This window comes from Molossus molossus, unplaced genomic scaffold (genome assembly GCF_014108415.1).
Source record: "Molossus molossus isolate mMolMol1 unplaced genomic scaffold, mMolMol1.p scaffold_m16_p_13, whole genome shotgun sequence".
NCBI lineage: Eukaryota > Metazoa > Chordata > Mammalia > Chiroptera > Molossidae > Molossus > Molossus molossus.
Genome location: NW_023425348.1, coordinates 52002769 through 52025511, shown reverse-complemented (window position 1 = coordinate 52025511; position 22743 = coordinate 52002769). Strand labels below are relative to the sequence as shown.

Here is a 22743-nt window from a genome sequence, read left to right as displayed (position 1 = left end):
CTCTTCAACTCTTTGGATGGAAAGAATTTGGGGGGGGGGACTCAGAAAAGCCAGTGTCTCTCCTAATACTGGCTGTTGCCTAGCTTGAAATGTTGAGTAATTATTCATTTATATATTGTTTTCCCCTCATTAGGCTGAATTCTTTGAGCATAGACCCTGTCTTACTGATATTTGTATCCCTGTACCCAGAACATTACCTGGTCACAACAGGAACTTTGGAAGAGGCTGCTACTTCGCTCTCAGTATTTACTCTCTTTCTCTTCCATGGTAATGAAGATCCTGACTTTTAGCTGGAAACATTGCTGTCTAGTGTTCTTTGCTAATTATCCCATCTTTGCTAGTTACTGTGATGGTCAATGAGATCTGAGTGGAAGTAGATGCAGTTTCTACGAAGTGTCCTTAAATGGAGGGGCCACGGCATTCCCCATGCCTGTCTTCTTTCCTGGTGACTGGAATGCAGGTGTGATGGCCGGAGTTTGAGTAGCCACATTGGACCCTAAAGTGGATGGCAGAGCAATAAGATGCAAGGAACCACGGGTCACAGCTCACAGAGCTGCCATTTCAGCCCTTGACTGCTTACCTCCAGACCGCTTTATTGAGCAGGAAAAAACTTCTGTCATCTTTAAGATACTGTAAAATGTGCAGTTGAACCTAAAACCAATTAATACAATACTCCAATAATTGCCGAATGGGTGAATGATTCAGGAAATGAGTTAATCTAGAAGTATCTCCAAAAATGTCTGGGAACTGAGACTGGAGATTTTTCAAGACACCTAGGAATGTTGCTGAGCAGTAATCATCTGTGAAAAAATTATTTTACAACTATTACTTTGTTAGACACTATGTCAGGTACTGGACATATGTGATATGCCCACATTGCAGTGGTATTATTGAGAGATGATGTTGGCTTGGACAAGATGGTAACAATAGAGTTGAAGAGCAATAAATGTGATTTTTTTTTTTTAGGTATGATTGACAGGACTCAGTGATGGATTAGATGAGGGATGAAGATAAAGGAGGAGTCAAGGATGACTCCTAGATTTTACTTTAACAATTGGTTGGATAGTGATATTACTTACTGAGATATGGAAGACTGTAAGAAAAATAGATATTGTTTTACTGGGGGAAGTGTGGTGACTCAAGAATTCCATGTTAGATATGCTAAGTGTGAGATACCAGTGTGACTTCCACATAGAGATGTCAAATATAATTGAATACATGAGTCTGGAGCTGGAAAGTCTGATCCGAAACTATGAATTTGGGAACTGGGAGTATATAGATGCCACATAAAGCTATCGGACTGAAGGGATAAATTAGGAAGAAAATACGGATAGAAAGGAAAAGAGACCCCAGCACCCTGCTTTTAGATACTACAACATTTAGTGGAAGGGAAGCTGGCAATGGAGGCTGAGAAGGAATAGCTGATGAGGGAGGGGGACAATTATGAGAGTGGTACCAGGGAAGTTAAGTGAGAAAAATGTTTGAAAAAGTGAGAGCAGTCAGCTCCCAGGTAAGTGCCGCTGAAAGGTCAAGATGAGGGAGAAGTTTCCATTAGACCTGCCAAGAGAGAGGTTGATGGTGACCCTGAAGGCCCAGATAAGTTTAGATACCATAAATTTATAGTGATAGCACTCTTCTTTTAAATTTTATAATTTCCTTGGGCAATTTCTAATCATTTCTTTGAATAATTTTTTTCTCCAAGGACTAAAAAAATAGTCTTCACTCAAAAATGGGTTATATCTACCCTCTTTTATAACAATGTTGATCTCTCAAATCATTCTGTGCAATAAGTATTTCTGGTCTAAAGTAATTGTGCAAATGAGCTAGCAGCTAAATAGATCATTGCAAACTGTACTGAGTAGATTTGTACAGCAAAAACTGTAAAACAGATGGCGTGCCGTAGAAATCTCTCTCTTTTCAGCATCACACAACATTCGGGTTTGGCCATATAATTATTTGTGTTCTAATTAGTACAGCTTTATTCTTGGCTTTGGTCATTTTTCCAGAAGTCTCCATTTTTGAGCCGCTGTAACATTTGTTTCTATGCAGTCGGTGCCAAATGGATAGAGAAGTGACAGATAGCGTGTACTATATCGGACTATCCTAAGGAGTTCAGTGTATGAAGTTTAGAATACCGGCATTTTATAAACTTCTAAAAGGCAAACTCTTTTCTTCTTAACCACTTGAAGTCTTACTTCCTATAATTCATATCCTCTGTTTGAAATAATCTGAAGGGAGCACGTTAGTTCTCAGTGCCTTGCTGCTTTATAACCAGAGCTTATCTTTTGCAATATCTAACACATAGTAACATTTTTTTTTTCAAAGAGCTTTATCGAATAAAAAGTTTCTAGGGTTTAACCTATGTATTGTCCATTTTGAAATATGGTATGTATCTGAAGAGTATTCTGAGAAACATTGTTTCTCTATGTACATTTAAGTGAATGGAACCTAAAATAAACACACATTGTCATTCTGATTTCAAAAGTCAAAAGATTAGATGTGAGGAAAAAGAGCCAAGAAATGACTTTTCTACAAAGGACAAGTTTGATGATGATTCTCATGGCCAGGAGTGCACCTGCTACCCTCCTGCATCCGTCTCTTCCCTTCTGTCCTCTTTACTCTCAACAGTGGTTCAGGAGCTCGTTCCCACTTACTAGATAATTACAGTTGCCTCTTGGTATTCCTTCAAGTCTCCTGGTGACAACTAACATCATTAATTTGCATTGTAAACAAGTTCCCCAGGTATTTTTAATGCCTACTAATATTTAAGAACCTTGCTATAAATTAAGGAAACATTTTTCTCCTATGGTTTGTCAAGAAGTAGTTTCCAGTTTTGAGCTCCATTGGTATTATTCAGACATTCAGTAATTCCTTCAACAGATTTTTTTTTTTTTGGTGCCTACCATGTGCCAGGTCCTGTGCTAGGTGATAAAGTGTAGTTATAGACATATAGGATGTGGTCTCTGACATAAGGAACTCACAATCTAGCTATGTATAAGATACAATGCAAGGGAGAAAATGATAAATAACATGAGAAATTGCCAAATGACCAGAGGTGCAGAGGCAAGCAAGTGTGAAATCAGGAAGTTCAATTTGACTGACAGATAAGATGCTTGAAGGAAAGAAATGGGAAATGAGACTTTTAGAAAAGGAAAGAAAATTGTGTGGGGACTTGAATCTCAGGCTAGAATTTTAACTTTCTGTCATAGATAGTGGAAACCAAATTGTAGGCTCTTTGAAATGGAGGATATTATTGTTATAGTGTATAAGCATTGCAAGGTGGCTTATTTTAAATGGGACAAAAGTCATTTAAATGTGTATATTGAATTTAATGAGTATCTTTTAATTTTAATCCATTGGGCACTATAGGGGTACAAGGATGAATAAAATAGTCTCTGCCTTGGAGTAATTTACCACAGTGGACTTTGCTTTACAGTCACGCTTTCTAAAGGCACATGTACTCAAGGTGTGTAGGGTCTGATTTCTAGAACAACCTTTCCTAATGTGTGAACAAGGCCCTTGTTCATTGATTTAAAAATTGTTATTCATGTTTTGGTCATTAGCTTTTGACCTTTAGCCTAAACATATATACTGTACATAAGCAAATGGAAAATTTCTGATGCCTAACTAATTGATGGGTATTTTTTTCCTACTATGTATTTTCATCCTAAATATGTTAACACGCAACCTTCATTTTACTATATTTAGTTATTCTTAAATTCTGAATTATGTTTTATATATATGTATATACATATATACATATATATGAATACGCTTTGAGACCCTGTTTAAAGAAGGGTTTTATAAAAATTATGTTAAGAAGCAGCTCATGACCCAGAAACCTTGGGTATTTATTCAATATTCAATGATTGATATATACTTAATAATTCAACAAATATTTACTGAATAGCTGTTACATGCTGTGGAGGGCACAGGATGAATCTGGTACAGTCCTGGCCCCCAGGTTCGCCACAGCCCAGTAGAGGGTTTAAAACAGAACTGCAGGCAGAGAATGAGTATATAATGTGTATGTATAAATACATAAATGTATACTCTGTATATTACACATAGCATATAATAGAATATACTCTGTAAAATATGTAGGCGTCTACTCAATATAAAAATAGATTTTATATGGGATATATAATGTAGCAGTAATAGTACTATTAGGTTTTAAAGAAGAGAGCTATTATTCCCTTCGGGGGTTAGAAAACTACTTGAAGTGAGGATAATATGGGATCTGGCTCTAAAAGAATGGGAAAAAGTAGAAATTAATGCTGGCATCATGATAAGAAGGAGGGAGATTCAGAATAGAAAGAACTTTACAAAGATTTAAAAACAGGGGAAAAAAGTATATTCAGAGGCTGTGAAGTGTATTAGTAGTTCTATTTTTCTAGGTCCCAAGAAGACAGGTGGGGCAGTAGTGGGGAATTCGGCTGTAAAGACAGGTAGAGCCATTTTGCTGTAGACCTTGGCTTGCATAGAGAGGACTTTGTATTTGACTTGTTTTGAAAATGGTTGCTACTGAAACTCACTGAAGTACCATGATCACAGTTGAATTTATGTGAATTTTCTCCATTGCCCACTCCCACCTGAAAGTTCCTTCGTTCTCTTTTCTGAGTGTGTGTACCACTCACCAGCAATGCGCCAGAGTTCTAGTTTTGCTCTGCATCTTCTCCAACGCATGCTGTTGTCGATTTTCTTTTTTATTCCTCACCTGAGGATTTTTAAATTTATCTTTACATAGAGTAGAAGGGAGGGAGAGAGAGAGAGACCTCAATGTGATAGAGCCACATTGACAGGTTGCCACCCCCAAGACCCCAACCGGGGCCGGGGACAAACTGCAACTGAGGCACGTGTCCTTAGCGGGAACCAAACCCGGGCCTCTCTGGTCCACAGGCCGACGCTCTAACCGCTGAGCCAAACCGGCCAAGGCTGTTGTCAATATTTTTAATTTAAGTACTCTGATAGATATATAATGGTATCTCATGATTTTGATTTGTATTTCGTAAATTACAAATGAAATTGGTCATTTTTATTTATGCTTATTGGCCTTTTTGATCTCTTCTTTTGCAAAATTCCTGTTCAAGTCTTTTCCCCATTTTTCTATTTGGTTTTACATCTTTTACTTATTGATTTGTAGAGGTTTGTTACATAGTCTAGATATGCGCCTTTTGTCACACACACAAGCACACAAATAAATACATGTACATTAGCAAGCATTGGAAGATACCAGCTTAAGAAAAAAAACATGGAAAGCATTGCTGCAAACCCTTACCCACGATGATGACTTTCGAGAAAGAAGAGATCATTGGAAATTCAGGGTCTTGAAATCGATCCCTGCAAACTGTCCTTCCCACATGTCCCTCGGGAAGTGTTCATGTGCAGCCAATGCCCACATACTCCCATTTGAAGAATGTCAATTTGGAATAGATTGAGTTCGCTTTTATTTTCCCAGCTTTATTGAGATATAATCGACATATAACATTGTAAAATTTAAGGTGAACAACATAATGCCTTGATGTATGTATGTATTAGGAAATGATTACCACAATAAGTTAACACATCTATCATATCACAGTTACAGTGTTTTTTTTTCTCGTGATGAGAATTTTTAAGATAAACTAGCTTAGCAACTTTCAAATATACAGTACAGTGTTAAAGGCTTAGCAACACCTCTAGCTAGAAGTTCTTGGCAGGCAGCTGGAAATGTGCTTCTGGAATAATGGTAAATTAGTCAATTTCTCAGATTCTTTCCTCCTTAAGAATAGGAATATCAACACCAATCTGTCTACTCTTATAGTTGCTGTACTTGTGGGGAAAAAAATCAATGACTTGAACAGTTTTAAAGTGGCATTCAATCGCTTACTTTAGTGGTTATTATTACCTTGATATGCAACAGCCTTAGACTCACTGAGAGCCATTAGGACATGTTTGGTGATTTTATTGGGTACTATCATCCTTTGTGGGTGTCATCAGTCCTTTGTGGGTGTCTGCAACTTACATTATTTCTTTCCTACTGTAATTTACATTAATTATTAGTCATATAAAATAGTTGAGATTAACCATGGTAAATGATTTAAATGTTAAATAAAACAGAAAAATAACTTTCTCCTTCCATTATCCTCATTCCCTCTTACTAAAGATAACCATTGTTAAGTCTCTTATGTGTTCCTTCAAAAACATTCTACACATTTTTGTGTATATACTTTACCCAAATGTATTCATATTATGCAAACTATTTTTTTAAATCTAATATATCTTGGAGAGATTTCCTTATTTAAAAAACAACATTGTATCCCCAACTATGGATATACTATTATTTTGTAAATAATCCGCAGTGAATATGGATCATTTACATTGTTTTGTATCCCTCCTCTTACAAATGGTGCAATCAATGGTCTCATAGCCCTGGCTGGTGTGGTTCAGTTGATTGGAGCGTCGTCCCATACTCAGAAGGTTGCGGGTTTGATCCCCGGTCAGGGTGTGTATGGGAGGCAGCTGATTGATGATTCTTTCACATCAATGTCTCTCTCTCTCTGTCTCTCTCGCTGTCTCTCTCTCTCTCCCTCCCTGTCTTCCTTCTCCCTCCTCCCCTCCCTCTCTTTTTTTCCCTTTATTGATTTTAGAGAGAGAGGAAATGAGAAGGAGAGAGAGAGAGAGAGAAACATCGATGAGAAAGAACATTGATTGGCCGCTTCCTGCATGCCCCCCACTGGGGATTTGGCCCACAACCTGGGCATGTGCCCTGACAGGGAATTGAACTGGCGACCTCTTGGTGCGTGGGTCGACGCTCAACCACTGAGCCACACCAGCCGGTCACCCCTCCCTCTCTAAAATCAGTGAAAGACATATCCTCAGGTGAGGATTAATTTTATAAAATGCTGTTGTAAATATATATTTGTATACTGTGTCAACATATCTATAGGATAAATTCTTAACAGTGGAATTACTGGGCAGAGAGAATATGCATTTCACATAGGTTATTGCTAATTATCCCTTCCATTAAAAGCAAGTAAGGAGAGAGCCTGTTTCCCCACACCCTCACCAACAGTGTGTTATCAAACTTAAATTCATATCCATCTATCAAGTAAAAATTGGCATCTCATTGCTTTGATCTGGATTTTGTATGTTTTTTAAAATAAATGAACTATTCCATTTTTCTATTGCAAATTATTATTCCTAGGAACATTACCAAATGACGAGTTCTAGCTTTTAAAAGTAGACAATGATGACTATAAGCTAAAGAACCAGAATGTTTCCTTTTAATTTTGCCAATTTTATGTTTGATATCATCTCACCCTAGCTTATACATATCATTCTTGCATTTAAAAAATACGGCTCTGACCAGTTTAGCTCAATGGTTGGAGCATCGGCCTGCAGACCAGAGAGTCCCAGGTTCGGTTCCTGCTAGGGGCACATACCAAAAAGAACACCTATTGTTGCCCTGGACTGTTTAGCACAGCAGTTGGAGCGTTGACCTGCGGACCAATGAGTCATAGGTTTGGTTCTGGCCAAGGGCACGTACCTCGGTTGCAGTTCATCCCCGGCCCTGGTTGGGGTCATGTGGGAGGCGGCCACTCAATGTGTCTCTTTTACATTGATGTTTCTCTCTGTCTCTCTCCCTCTCTCTCCTTTCTACTCTATTTAAACAAAAGTGGAAAAATGTCCTCAGGAGAGGATTAAAAAAACAAAAACTGTTGTTTACAAAATACTTATAGGCACTGTCCTTGAAAAGGTAGATTTTGTTAGATGAGGACATATATTTGGGTTTGCATTTATGGAATTTGTCTACTAAGGTATTAAACCCAAATCTTAGTATTTAACCAGTGCTTCTCCTCCATGAATGTCCCTTTTCCCAGTTTTTCATAAAATCGTCTCAACTATCTGCTAAACAGGTGGAATTTATTACCCAAAAGGTTTATTTTGTACCTGTGACAGCCTATTATCTGCCTACTCCTGCCTTCTTGCCATTTGCTCCCTCATAGTTGATGAGTTCAGTGTCTGACCCCCTGAATACAGCCAGTAAAGGGAGTTCAGGGAACAGTGTTCTGATGAGGTGCATACAGTCTACAGTATCTGTCCTAACAATTCTACCCATTAAAAAAATATTTTAAAAATAATTTATAGAGAGAGAGGAAGGGAGAGGGAGAGAGACACACACATCGATGTGAGAGCGAAACATCGATTGGCTGCCTCTTGCATGCTCCCCACTGAGGATCAAGTCCACAACCTGGGCATGTGCCCTGGTGGGGAATCAAACCAGCAACCCTTCAATGCGTGGAATGATGCCCAGCCAACTGAGCCACACTGGCCAGGGCAATTTCACTCGTTTTTATTTGGTTCATTGGTTCATTTGTAATTTCTGTTGAACCTGGAAGGCTGATGACACACAGCCCTGGGCCACTTATTCATTGGTCAGTCCAAACATTTGACGTAATTTCTCTTCCAACTACTGACAGCAAGGAGGGGATAGTCTAGTGAATTATTGGCTGGACTCCAGACAACAGGGAAAGCTCCTATTTTAGATCCTTTGCTCTTCTCTGTATTCTCTTTGGAATGAGAAATAGGGTCATTTCATTGAGTACAAAGGCACTCTACTTTCGGCACGTAGAGTGTCAGTCACCAAATTCTTGGGTGTACGTGTTTGTAAACTGGACATTTGAGAGATTGCTGGAGAGGCAGATTCAAGATAATACAGGCAGTCCTTGCTTTGCACGGGAGTGCAGGACCATAAAAATAGTGCAGTTTGAAACCGTGCAAATGATTTGAATAATCAGTGGAAAAATAATGATTGTTCCATGATTTTTAAAATTTTTATTAAATATTGAAAACGCTCTAATTGTTGGTTGTAAACATGTAAGGAATTAAATAAAAGTAGAACTACTATATTTGATGCACTGTAATTAAAACATTAGAAATATTGAGAATTAAAGAGTCTTACTGTTTGGTAAAAAAACGTCATTGAGATTAGTTTAAATAGTACTTGCCTTCTTGTCATGTAACTCAGAGTACAGAGGGGAGCATCTTTCTCAGGCCTTGGAAAATTGCCATACTCTTTTCTGAGTTTGGATCCACTCCCAACATTTTACCCTTTGTGCCTTTAGTGTTTTGAAATATCTCTGAAAATTCTTTAAATGTCAAATATTTTGCAGGCGTCACTTTCTCTGGGGCAAAGTCATCCCTTCTGTCACAACCACTTTCTGCACTTACGTTGATGACTTTGCCTTCACTAAGTTTCTTTGGTTGTGCATCTGGATTCTCTCAAGCAGTGGCAGTGTCGTTGTTCCCATAGTCAGCAGTTCTGCTATCACTGCATGTGCATCTGGTTTGGGTGTCACTTCCAGAATGATCACTTTCAGTCTCTTTGCTGCAGTTTCATCTTTGTTCCCTGGGAGAAAGGAGACAGCACAGCTGCACACTTTGCTGTCCGTGTGTGCTTAGTAGCAGGTGCACAGTGTCCAGCCACCAACAGATTGTGCAAGAAGTGCTTGGTCACTCATCATAATGCACATCTGTCATTTGCATAGTGATTCTGGATGAAAGAGCTGGTAGTGGAATTTGAATTTTATGCGGTTATCGTTAATATACCATGGTGACTACACTTTGAACAACGTTGTTGCTATTATTTAACCTAAGTCACAATGACTGAAATTCATGTATCCTAGGACTGTGCAAAGCAAGGAGTGCCTAAATAAGTGGGCTTCCAAATACATGGCTCTGACGGCATGTGATTTCTGTTAGGTATGCTGGTTGTGAAGTAGGCTCACTCTTTTAAGGCTTTTTAGAGGTAACTTACAGAATGTAAATGTTTATTTGTTATCTGTATCAGGATAGGCTAGATTATGCTGTGGTAACAAGTGGTCCCAAATCTCAGTGCTCTTGATGCCTTCCTTTGCATTGGCTGGGAGGAGGGGAGTCCTCATTTCTGTACCCACTCGGAGACCCAGGCTGAGGGAGGCCTCATTTCTGTGCTTTACAGTTACTAAGGCAGGAACTGGGAACATGATAAATTGCATGCTATCTCTTAAAGTTTCCACCATCAAGAGATACATACCATTTTCATCACATTTCACTGGCCAAAACAAGTCTCATGGTCATGTCTCAAACGAGGAAGAGAATTCTACCAAGTGCTTAGAAAAAAGGAATGTTGGCTCTGGCTAGTTTTGCTTAGTGGTTAGAGCATTGGCCTGTGGACCGAAGGGTCTTGGGTTCAATTCCAGTCAAGGACACGTACCTGGGTTGCAGGTTTGATCCCTGCCCAGTCGGGGTAGTGCAGGATGTGTGTCTCTCTCACATCGAGGTTTCTCTCCCTCCCTCCCTCCCTTCTTTCCACTCTATTCATTACCTAAAAATCAATGAAAAATATCCTTGGGTAAGAGTTAAGCAAAAAAAAAAAAAAAAAGAAGAAGAAGAAGAAGAAAGGAATGTTGGGTGAGCAGCATTAGTAACTACTATAGTATCCAAAGAATTCATTTACAGGGAGTTTATCAGGGAAGGATAATTGAAGATTGGGATTACAGACATACATGTTAGACTGTCTCTGTTTGCTAGTGAAGGAATCAAGTTGAGGAAAATTGTGTGTACTAGCATGTTAGGACTCTGGACCCTGTGATTACATGAAATTTGAGGTTGAAAGTCAAGATGAAGCCAGGAAGTTGTAATAGAGACTAGATAGATCATAGGAGTCCAGAAGAGCTATAGACTGAGCTTTGGAGACCAGAATTCATTCAGATGAGAGCTCTGAGACTATCTACATTCTAAATGATTTCAACTCTTTCATGGTCTTTGAGCCTCTTTATGTGCTTTATTTGAATTTAAGTTGACAGCATCTTTGGAAGTTCTGAGATACTTAACAGAGATGACTCTCAAATTGAGCCTTGAAGGAATGTAGGCTCTGGGTTGGCGGAAGGCATGGTTAGGGCATTCTGGAAGTAAATGGTAGAGGATGTGCAGTCAAAAGTAGGATACTATGAAATTGATAAGAACATAGACCTTGAAACAGGATGAAATAAAAGAACCATGGAGAATTAATTGCATAATGATCCTCGTTTAGTTATTACTGCTTAATGTTTGCCTTTAACCACAAATACATTAAACTCTACAAATCCTCAAAAGTGTACTCAAATAACTGCCTCTAAGCCTTTAAAGTGTCCTGTCTCATAGTGTTCTGTGTCACTGACGCTTATGCTTCAGTCCACCCATACCCCAAATTAATTTAGAATCACTCCCTAGCTGTACTCACATCTGAACTTCCCATTTTAATCGAAATGTGATCTAAACTTCTTGTCCAAACGTTCTCTACTAGTCCGAGTTAGGAGAAAAAGTATTTGAGGCATACCTAGTCTAGCAGAAGCCATTTGAGACTGCATTCAAGTATTTCTTGGCATTAAATTGAATATTTGAGAAAAATCTAGTTACTGTAAAATGGTCAGTTTTGGTATTGTTTGTCATAGCTGGGATAAAAACAGTACACTGAATCAGTTATAATCAAATAACCACCTTATAGCTAAATCTTCCAGTCAACTAAGGATTTTCAGATCGAACATTTATATTCTTGGACACAGCGCTTGACTAATCAACTGAATTTATATTTTACCTGGACAGTTGGTTATTATACAGGCTTGCCCTTAGTATTGGGCCCACTAGACATTGGGGAGTTTCTTTCTTTCTTTCAGCTTCTCTAATACTTTTGTAGGAACCATAATGTAAGGGGGTCTTTGGGTCCAGGGAATTGCCCTGTCTGGTGTCCTTTTCACACAGGGAGTGTGTTCCAACAGGCATCAGTTTTGCCACTTATTCAAAATGATAATTTTTCTATAATTTTTAAAGAAAATATATTACTAAAAGATGTAAGAACGCTCTTAATTTTCCAAACTATTTATAACACCAAAAATTCATTGTTAATATTAGGGCAATACACTTTCTTCGGCAAGACCAGCCAACGTGTTAGAAATGATGAAAGAATGGAAAAATAATCCAGGAAGTGATGAGGAAAACACAACAGATCAGAAGAACAAGTCCAGACAAGAAAAGCTGGAAGATTCCCAACTCAGCGGACCCAGCAGAAATGTCACCCGTGTCCCTAGTGCTTCAGATGAAGAGGAGGAAAAACAGGTAGGAAGAACCAACCAAGTCAGTAGGATGGACAATTGTTTCCTTTCCCCAACTCCATCCTTTTGGTTGTTGGTTTGTAACAAAGGCCGCACATGATAAAGCAAGTAAAGTTCTTTCCTCCCTTGAGACCATCATGATTTAGCAATGTGGCCTACATGTTTATTTTAAGATCTCTGATTATATAGGACAGGGGTCTGCAAAGGAAGAGATAATAAATATTTTAGGCTGTTGGGGCCAGAACAGTCTCTGTCACAACTTCTCAACTCTGACGATGTAACTTGAAAACAGGCATCGGCAGTTTGGAGACATAAACAGAAACAGGTGATATGTCAGATGTGGCCCATGGGTCAAAATTAAAATTTTTTTACTTTACCAGGCTATGCAATTTGGAATGGGTTTATGTATTACATAGAAAAAGTTATTATATTATTCAGTTATTTGTTTCTAATTTTATGATACCTAAAACTATTTATGTAGGTTTATCATTTTACCTGATTAGATCTAAATATAGTCTTATTCTTTTCGGTGAATACAATTTTGTAATGTTTTGATTAACTCTAGGTTGCGTTCTACTGACTGGACATCCTGACAATGTCCCAAACGGTTTTCTGTGTTTGTGGAAGAGTTTTCTGTATGTTTGTTTTCTTTCTTGTCTTGAAATCTAATGAGCACATTTTAGCTTTAATAATTGAGCATCCTGCCAGTAAGGGCTGTGTTCGCCTTAGGGCGGCCCGACTTTCTGTGGGGAGTTGCTACTTTGCGGTCCTCTGAAGCCCAGAGCAAGTGGGGTGGAGGGACTGAAAGGGAGGCCCGAGCCTCAGCAGGAGGGCTCAGCGCCCCTGGCCTGCACCCTCCCAGCTGAGACTCCCGGGAGAAACGGGCAGAAAGGCACCGAGTAGAGTGATTGATTGATTTTGATGCACTCGTTGGGAACTTCTTCATCCACTTGATAGCAAATGTCTAGATAATAAGCTTAACATGTAATGATTTAGGTATTTTGAAATAATCATATTTTTGCCATAACATAAACAGAAGTTTATTGAATGCCCTTCATCTTCTCTAATCTGTTAGCAGTTTCTGCAGTGTTTAGCAGCTGTGTGTATTTGTATTCTTGTTAAAAATAATATTTAAAAAATTCATGTTTGCGCCCTGGCTGGTTTGGCTCAGCGGTTAGAGCGTCGGCCTGCGGTCCAGAGAGACCCGGGTTCGGTTCCCGCTAAGGGCATGTACCTCGGTTGCAGTTTGTCCCCGGCCCTGGTCGGTTGTGCGGTGGCAGCCACTCGATGTGTTCCTTTCACATCGATGTTTCTCTCTCTCTCTCTGTTCCTCTCTCTCCCTCCCACTCTACCTGAACAAAAAATGGAAAAAAAAAAAGTCCTCGGGTGAGGAAAAAAAAAAAAATTCATGTTTGCATTTCCTTATTGAACATAGTTTGAGCCCTGGCCAGTTTTGCTCAGTGGTTAGAGTGTTGGCCTGCAGACCAAAGAGTCCCAGGTTTAGTTCCAGCTAAGGGCATGTATGTACGTATGGTTGCAGTTTGTCCCTGGCCGTGTAGGTGGCAACCAGTTGATGTATCTTTCTCACATTAATCTTTCTCTCTTTTCCTCTCCCCTTCCCTCCCGCACTATCTGAAGATAAGTGGAAAAATCTCCTCAGGTGAGGATTAAAAATTTTAAAAAAAGAACAGATGAACATAGTTTGAAGATTTTCCTATTAGCTGGCTTGGAATTTTATATTCACATGTACATATGCACACACACATATACATACATATACACATACACATACAGAATACACATATTTACATACTCAGTACACGTAGATTACACATATATATTCATATGAGTCTACATATACTCACATGTATACAAACACATACATACATACATGCATACACACTTTATATTTTGTCGTCTTGGGTATCTATGTTTGTCACTGAATCTGGCATAAAATATTCTTGTGAATCAAATGTTTGGTGGGCTTCTATCCCTTTTTCCGTGGCTCTGTCACACATCTTCCCTCTCCACCCTCTCCTCCTCCAAGTCACAGAGTGATGGGACTTGCTGTGCTGATTTCAGCTAGGGAACAGAAGAATTGGGATTGAAGGTGCTTGTAGATGATAGAACTATAGCCAATGGGTTGAAATTTCAAGAATAAGATTTTGTCAAGGCTGGGTAGTTCAGTTGTTTAGAACATTCTCCCAGACCTGGCCGGTTTGGCTCAGCGGTTAGAGCGTCGGCCTGCGGTCCTGAGAGACCTGGGTTCGGTTCCCGCTAAGGGCGCGTACCTCGGTTGCAGTTTGTCCCCGGCCCTGGTCGGTTGTGCGGGTGGCAGCCACTCGGTGTGTTCCTTTCACGTCGATGTTTCTCTCTCTCTCTGTTCTTCTCTCTCCCTCCCACTCTACCTGAACAAAAAATGGAAAAATGTCCTCGGGTGAGGATAAAAAGTAAAATAAAATAAAATTAAAAAATAGAACATTCTCCCAATATGCCAAGTCAGGGCACACACAGGAATTAACCAATGGATGCATAAATGGGTGGAACAACAAATCAATGTTTCTCTTTTTCTCTAAAATCAATAAATAATTTTTTTTTAAAGAATATAGATTTCTATTCAACAGGAAGAACTTTTCCACAATCAGAGCTCATCTGCAATAGAACAGGCTGGACCATGGGTAAACCCCACTCCCAGTCATTGGAAGTATTCAGGCAGACTCAGGAAAGCCACTTGTAGATGCTGTCACAGAAATTCCTGCCAGATGGTGAGGACTTTGCCCTGGAAACTAAGGAACCACTAAGGAACTTTCTCGTGCTTAGGTTATCTTCGGAATTTTTTCTGAAAAAATGTTATCCCTTCAAAGAAAAAATTCTTATACATTTAATATGCTAAGTTTTTTTCCCCAAGGATTTTTGTGAATAAATATGTTACTTTGTTAATTATATTGAAGTTGAGTTTATGCTAAGAAATTACTTCTTTCCTTTCAAATCTTCATAAACAGCAAGTAGTGGTATATAAAGTTCTAAAGTGATAACTGAAAATAGGGTTGACCACTCACTCTTGAATCCATAAAGGATTCATTTCATAATTAATATTCTTAAGAGTTGAAATTTTAATTTTATTGAAACTTATTGTATGAATATTGAAATACTTAAAATGGGAAAATTTTGTTAAAATTATATGGACAATTGATGTGATAATATGAATACCTTAAACCTACTAAATTAAGAAAATGTATATGATTCTCTTTCCATTAAAATATTTGAATTTTGGCTTAATTTAAATGGACATCTGCAAGCAGTTTCTGCTTTCTGCTGTATCATTGTTCTCTCTTCTGGGGAGTCTCATACTCATGGATTTTATATTTCTCACAAGCCAGGAAAATCACACTTTTTAGATAAGTGGCAGAGCTCCTGGAAAGTGAGGATTTGTTATACACAAAACCAAAAACACACGAGCCGAGCGCTGTCCCATCCCCGAGTAACTGTGCTCTAGTCCCAGCGCCTGGACGTCCGTCGTGGAAGAAGGCAGCCTGCGTCTCCGCGTCGCCCCTGTTGGGACTAAGGCTCACACTTCCCCTTCTCAGACTTATTTCCAAGTCGTTGGCATTCGGTAGTGTCCTTTCTTTTTTCCTCTTCATCTTCATTTCTAACTTTTAGCCTATGTAGGGTAATGGTCGTCTTTGATGGCAAAGATGTTGTCTCATGTATATCTGGTGTTTTCCAAGCTGAATACATCTAGATAATGTTTTGTGTTATTAGTAACCCTCTGAATTTCCTCCAGTGGGTCCTTAATCTACTTTCTCAGATACACCCAAGTCTAACTCCTACGGCAGCATTTACTCATCTTCAAATGAGACACTTGGCAGACCATTGCTTCTTGCGGGAGCATGCCTTTTAATGTTAGATCCTTAGAGATTTCTGATAAATAGTACAATACTTTCACTATTTGTTAAGCTCAGAAAACAGTGTAAGAGAAATGAATGTCTGTAATTAAAATGCACCTCCCCATAATCTCAGAGGGAGGGACTAGAAACTCTGGATGTGGTAGAAGGACTACCATTCGCATTACAGAATTCTTGCTTCATGAAGGACATACTTCTTAGTTGTTAAATTATTTATTTGATACAGTCAAATATATTTTGTTTAGTGGAAATGGAAAAATGTTTTGATTATTTTGTGATCATTTTTCTTTCTGAAAACATGGCCTTTATGGTATCATAGGAGATAGTACATGTAGCAGGTACTTTACCTAGTCTTGAAAGTAGAAAGGCTTAGAAACTTTAGAAGTTATTTTGATCAATGAAATTTATTCATATAGTGATTCTTCAAAGACAAGAAGTGTTTGAATTTAAAAAACATTGAAATCAAAATTTGGGTTATGGTATATTGATATGTTTCTATGGGAAAAAGTCAGGTTTTCTTGGTATTTTAGTTAAAGAGGATAAAAATTTTCTTTTCTTTACAACTTAAATCTTAACTCTCTGAGCCCGTGTGAATCATGTGCAGGTTTGGTGGTGCTTTCACAATTTTGGCACGCTTTTATTCTCCAACTGCAACATTGCTATCTGGTAGATGTGCCCAAGCACTGTACTTAAAATGTCATAATGGTTAGAAGCCCAAGCCCACATCTGAGCTGCTTGGATTCAAATCCTGGCTTCACCACTTACAAGCTTTATGACCTTGGGCAAGTCTCTAGGCCTCTGTTTTCTCATCTGTAAAATCGGATTAATGCCATCAACCAAGGACTAAATGAAATCTTGCATGTTACACTCTTGATATACGGTAAGCACAGATTAATGTTAACTTTTTTCCCCCCTTTATTGATTTTAGAGACAGAGGAAGTGAGAGGGAGAGAGAGAGAGAGAGAAACATCGATGAGAAAGAACATTGATTGGCTGCCTCCTGCACACTCCTCACTGGGGATTGGGCCCACAACCTGGGCATGTGCCATGACTGGAAATCGAACTGGTAACCTCTTAGTGCATGGGTCAATGCTCAACCACTGAGCCACACTGGCCGGACAGTGTTAACTTATTTTTATTATTACATTGCTAAAGAAGTTGCACAGGATATTACTAAAATTGCATGATTTTTTTATGCCTGCTTCAAGGCTTCTTTGGGTATAGGTGTTGAAATAAACTAATGAACCAACTAAGAATAAGAAATACCATTTTCATGGGTAATAAGGTGATACTTCCGATCTTATTTGCCCACTGAGTTTGGTAAAGTCCCTAGGGTACTGTGGTAGATTGAATTATTTCCCCCTCCCTGCAAGGGATTCACACCCTTTGCCATGTGACTTTGCAGTTCTCCCTCTTGTAGTAGATGAAGAAAATTTTCCCACTCCGCTAATGTTAGCCTGAGCTACATGACTCATTTTGGCTAATGGAATATTAAGAGGTGTGATGTAAGCAGAGACTTTAAAAGCATTTGCATGATTGAGCTTGCTCTCTTGTGTTTCTGCCACCTGCCATGAGAAAACATGCCTGCAAGGAGCCACGGTTCTCAGAGCCACGAAGGTTGTGGAGCAGACTTGAACCCAATGCACAACCTAAAGTCTAGCCTAGCACTGCCAAGCCCTGCAGCTAACTGAGAAAAATTAATGTTTATTGTTATAAGATACGGAAACTTTTGTCGTTTTCCAGAAAAGAGTTAACATAGCAGGCCTAACTGAGCTTGCTCTCTCTCTCATTCTTTTTGTTAATCCTCACCTGAGTATATTTTTCCATTGATTTTTAGACAGAGTGGAAGAGAAGGAGTGAGAGAGAGGGAAAGGGAGGGGGGAGGGAGATAGAGACAGAGACAGAGACGGAGAGACATTGATGTGAGAGAGACACATTGATTGGTTGCCTCCCGCACAACCTCTACCAGGGCTGGGGATCAAGCCTGCAACCCAGGTACATGCCCTTGACTGGGAATCAAACCTGAGACCCTTCAGTCCTCGGTAGATGCTCTAACCACTGAGCCAAACCAGCCAGGGCTAAACTATCTTTGAAAAGGTTTGCTTGCAAAACTGGCCCCTGGCTGGCTTCTGAGAGCTTAGATTTTGGGACAGTTGCAACCATTCACCGGTAAGAATGACTCATCATGCCGAAATCGTTTGTACAAACAATATGCTTTCTACTGAACACCTGCTTTCCTTCTGGGGTCTGCAGTTTTGGCAGGTGCTAGGCAGAGGCTGCCTACGTGACCAGCTCCCAGTAAGAACCCTGGGTGCTGAGAGAGCTTCCTTGGTTGGCTGCATTTTGCATGTAGTGCCACGACCTGTTGCTGGGTAATTAAATGCATCCTGTGTGACTCCTGGAAGAGAACCCTAGGAAGCTTGAGCTGGTTTCCACTGGACTCTACCTCAAGTGCTTTCTACCTTTGCTAATTGTGCTTTATATCCTTTCACTGTAATAAATCATAGCAGTGGTACAACTATATGCTGAATCCTGTGGGTTCTCCTAGTGATTTGGGGACCTCCCAAACCCAGTAGCATGACTGCAGCAATAGCTGAACAACACAGATACAAGTAATTGATTGTGCTAACATGAATCTTGACCTGCTGTTCTTTGATCTAATGCTGTTTGCAATGCCAGTTGCTAGTTTGGATTCATAGACTTCCACAAACAATAATACTATTGTCCCTACTTTTACTCCCACTAGAACCTCCTGTGTAAAGGCTTAGGTTTCACCACAGACTTAGCCAGGCTTTAATAGTTAAAGGGATATTTAGTGACTCCTTTCAAATCATTTCCCTACTCTCCCAAGCCTGGCTTTTGCCTAGTCCCCCTTAGGGAGTGTAGCTGTTAGGATATGCTATTTATATCTTTTCCTTGTGAGGAAGCAACCATTAGGTTGGGTTATAACTGCTTCAATTCAGATGCATTAATTTGGGGCTTCATCTCTTTTCCTGCCTTTATGCTATAATTGTCACGTGTATTACATCGACATAATTGTAAACCCCACAAAACAATGTTTTAATTTTTGCTTTAAACAGTCATATGTATTTTTAATAAATTAAGAGGAAAACTATCATATATTTACCCAGATAGTTACCATTTCTGATGCTCTTCTTTCCTTCCTGAAAATCCAAGTTTTCATCTGGTACGATTTCCCATCAGCCTAATGAACTCCCCTTGCATGCCTGCTAGTGATGCACTCTCCTAGTTTTCTTTTATCTAAAATGTCTTTATTTTGTCTTAATTTTGGAAGGATGTTTTCTGCTTATAGAATTTTGTCTTCGCATGTTTTGGGTCCATATTTTAAAGGTATTATTCTACTATCTTTTGGCTTCCAGTTTCTCTGATAAGAAGTCATTGGTAATTTGAAATGTTTTTTTCCCCAGTAGTAATGTGTTACTATTCTTCGAATAGTCTCAAGATTTTCTATTATTTGTTTTTCAGCAGCTTGACAATGACATTTTCAGACATGTTCTTCACATTTATTCTGTTAGGGCTTGCTGAACTTCTTGAATCTGTAAATTTATGTCTTTTAGAACTGTAATTTCTCTTAATTTATTTTCTGAGACTGTAATTGCTCACATGTTAGACCATTTGATATTGTTCTTTAGGTCATTGAGGCATATTCATTTTTTAAAATCTGTTCTTTAAATTGGATATAGTTTATTGATCTACCTTCAGGTTTACTCTTTGGTTATCTCCATTTTACTATAAAACCTATCTTGTGATAGGCTTGATATTTAATTTCATGTATTATATTTTATTCTAAAATTTTCTTTTAGTCTACTGAGACCTCCTTTATTTAAATAATATTTTCCTTAACATCACTGATAATAGTTATGATAACTGTTTTAAAATTCTTATTTGCTAATTTCAACATCTGGGTCATCTCAGGATCTGTCTCTATTAGTTTTTATTTCTATTGAGTAACTTTGGATTGTATCCTGGACTTTGGAAATGTTAAAATCTTAAGTCAGTTTCTATATCTTTAGCTGGGCAGACTTTAGGATGCCCCTTCTCTGGCCATCTCCTTTTAGGGATTCTCTCATTCCTGTCTGGTGTCGGTGGTTGCTTTGAATACTATTCTCTAATTCTTTAGACCAGAGACAGAAAATTGTAAACACATCTAATTTGGGGCAGTGGTGGGAGAAGGGGGAAAACGCATTGTCATCAAAGGAGCAACATTTGACATAGCAACAGAAATAATGGAAGCCAGAAGACAGTGGAATGACATCATTAAAGTGCTAAAAACAAAACTAAACTAAAAACCTCCTGCCAACTTGGAATTCTTTATCTAGTGATAATTGCCTCCAAAAATAAAGATAAAACAAAAATGTTTTCAAGTATGTAAAAGATGAGGGAATTTGTTACCAGCATATTTTACTATAAGGGGAACTAAAAAAAAAAATTTGAAGGTAAAAGAAAATGATCCCAGATGGAAGTACTGAACTGCAGAAACATATGAAGGGCATTGGCAAAAGTAAATATGTGAATAAATATAGAATACTGTTGACTTTAAAACAATGGCAATAATAATTAACTTTCATTTCAATAAACTAGAAAAAGAACAGCAAATTAAGTACTCCAACAAAACTAGAAGGCAAGAATGATTTCAAAAAGATAATACTGAATGACTTAATGCCAATAAATTGGAAAATTTATATGAAATTGTCAAATTCCTTTAAAAAATATCAAAACAGATACAAAAAATAGTTGGTCTAATTCTTTTTTTTTTCCTTACCCGAGGACATTTTTCCATTTTTTGTTCAGATACAGTGGGAGGGAGAGAGAGAAAAACATCAACGTGAAAGGGATACATTGAGTGGCTGCCACCCGCACGACCAACCAGGGCAGGGAACAAACTGCAACCGAGGTACGCCCCCTTAGCAGGAACCGAACCTGGGTCTCTCTGGACCGCAGGCCCACACTCTAACCACTGAGCCAAACCGGCCAGGGCTAGTTGGTCTAATTCTATATTTATTTTTAAAATTGAATTTATAATTAAGAACTTTACAATAAAGAAACTCTAGTCCCAAATGATTTTACTGGTTAATTCTTCCATTTATTTATTTATTTATTTATTTATTTATTTATTTATTTATTTATTTATTTCTCCTCACCAGAGGATATCTTTTCATTGATTTTTAGATCGAGTGGAAGGGAGGGAGGGGAGATAGAGAAAGATCGATGTAAGAGCGACACATCGATTCCTTGCCTCCTGCATGACCCCGACTAGGGCTGGAGATTGAATTTGCAACCCAAGTAAACTTGCCTTTGCCTGGGAATCAAACCAGTGATCCTTCGGTCTACAGGCTGACACTCTAACCACTGAGCCAAACAAACCAGGGCAATTCTTCCAAATATTTATAGAACAAAGAAGAGAAAGTTTGTTACACAAACTCTTGAGACTATTTCTCAACAGATTTATAAGGCAAAATCTTTGGAATTATTACATTAATACCAAAACATGACAAGGGTTTACAAGAAAAGGCCATTATTAGCCAATATCTCTTATAAGTATAGATGCAAAAGTTCCAAACTCACTATTGGCAAACTGAATCCAGAAATATATAAAGAAGATAATGCATCACGATTATGTGTACAGTATATTCCAGGAATGTATGTTTGGATTAACACTCAAGAATCAACCAGTGTAATTCACTCTATTAATAGATAAAAGGGAAAAGCCATATGATTTTTTCATTAATTTTGAAAAAAATCATTTGATAAATTCAACAATCAAACATGAGAAAAACCCTTAGCAGAGTAGGAACAGACGGTAACTTCTTTTACATATTAAGAGATTTTTACCGAAAAAGGAAAGACTTCTAAAGCTAGTGTTATTTTTAATGGCTTAATGTTGAATACTTTCCCAGTGAAGATAAGAGAAAGGCAAAGATGTCCTTTGTATTTCTTTTTAATATGCTAGAGGTCTTAGCCAATACAACAAGGGAAGTAAAAGAAATAAAAAGAAAGTTATGTAGATTGAAAAGGAAGAAAAAACTGTCTCTGTTTGTAGATGAAATGATTATGTACATAGAAAATCTCAAGAAATCTACAAAAAGTGAACTAAGCAGGATGCAAGATCTGTATACAAAAATCAGTTGTATTGTTATATACTTGCAATGACCAATTGGAAAACAAACTTTTAAAATAGTATTGCAAATTATAAAATAGTGATAAATCTAACAATATATGTGTAAGATATTTATATTAAAACCTCTACAATATTGCTGAATGAAATGGAAGCATTTGATAAATTCAGCAATCAAACATGAGAAAAACCCTCAGCAGAGTAGGAACAGATGGTAACTTCTTTTACATATTAAGAGATTTATATATGAAATACTGAAATATATGGAGAGATATACCATGTTCATTGATGGGAATATCTGATACTGTTACGATGTCAGTTCTCCCGAAATTATAGTGTTAAGGCAATCTGACTTGAAATCTAGGGCTTTTGCTTTTCTGTTAGAAATTAACAAGATGATTCTAAAATGTATTTGGAAATATATAAAACCTAGAACAGCTAATATAACCTGAAAATAACAAAGTTGGAGAACTTATGTGACCTAATTTCAACATTTACTGTTTAGCTACAGTAATCAATACAGTATGGTATTGGTGCAGAATAGACAAATAGATCAATAAAACAAAATCGAGAGTTTAGAAATTGACTC

At 38.2% G+C, this 22743-nt stretch overlaps 1 protein-coding gene across 2 annotated transcripts in view; it reads left to right on the top strand.

Annotated features, from left to right (window-relative positions):
- The window catches only part of STK33 (serine/threonine kinase 33), a 65966-nt gene that overhangs the window by 35400 nt on the left and 7823 nt on the right, over nt 1–22743 (top strand). Inside the window, exon 11 of one of the 2 annotated variants that reach the window (XM_036259382.1) lies at nt 11914–12117. The exons of the other annotated variant lie outside the window; for it this stretch is intronic. Coding sequence (XP_036115275.1) covers nt 11914–12117 — 204 coding nt within the window. The remainder of the gene's footprint in view (nt 1–11913; nt 12118–22743) is intronic. 2 annotated transcript variants of the gene reach the window in all.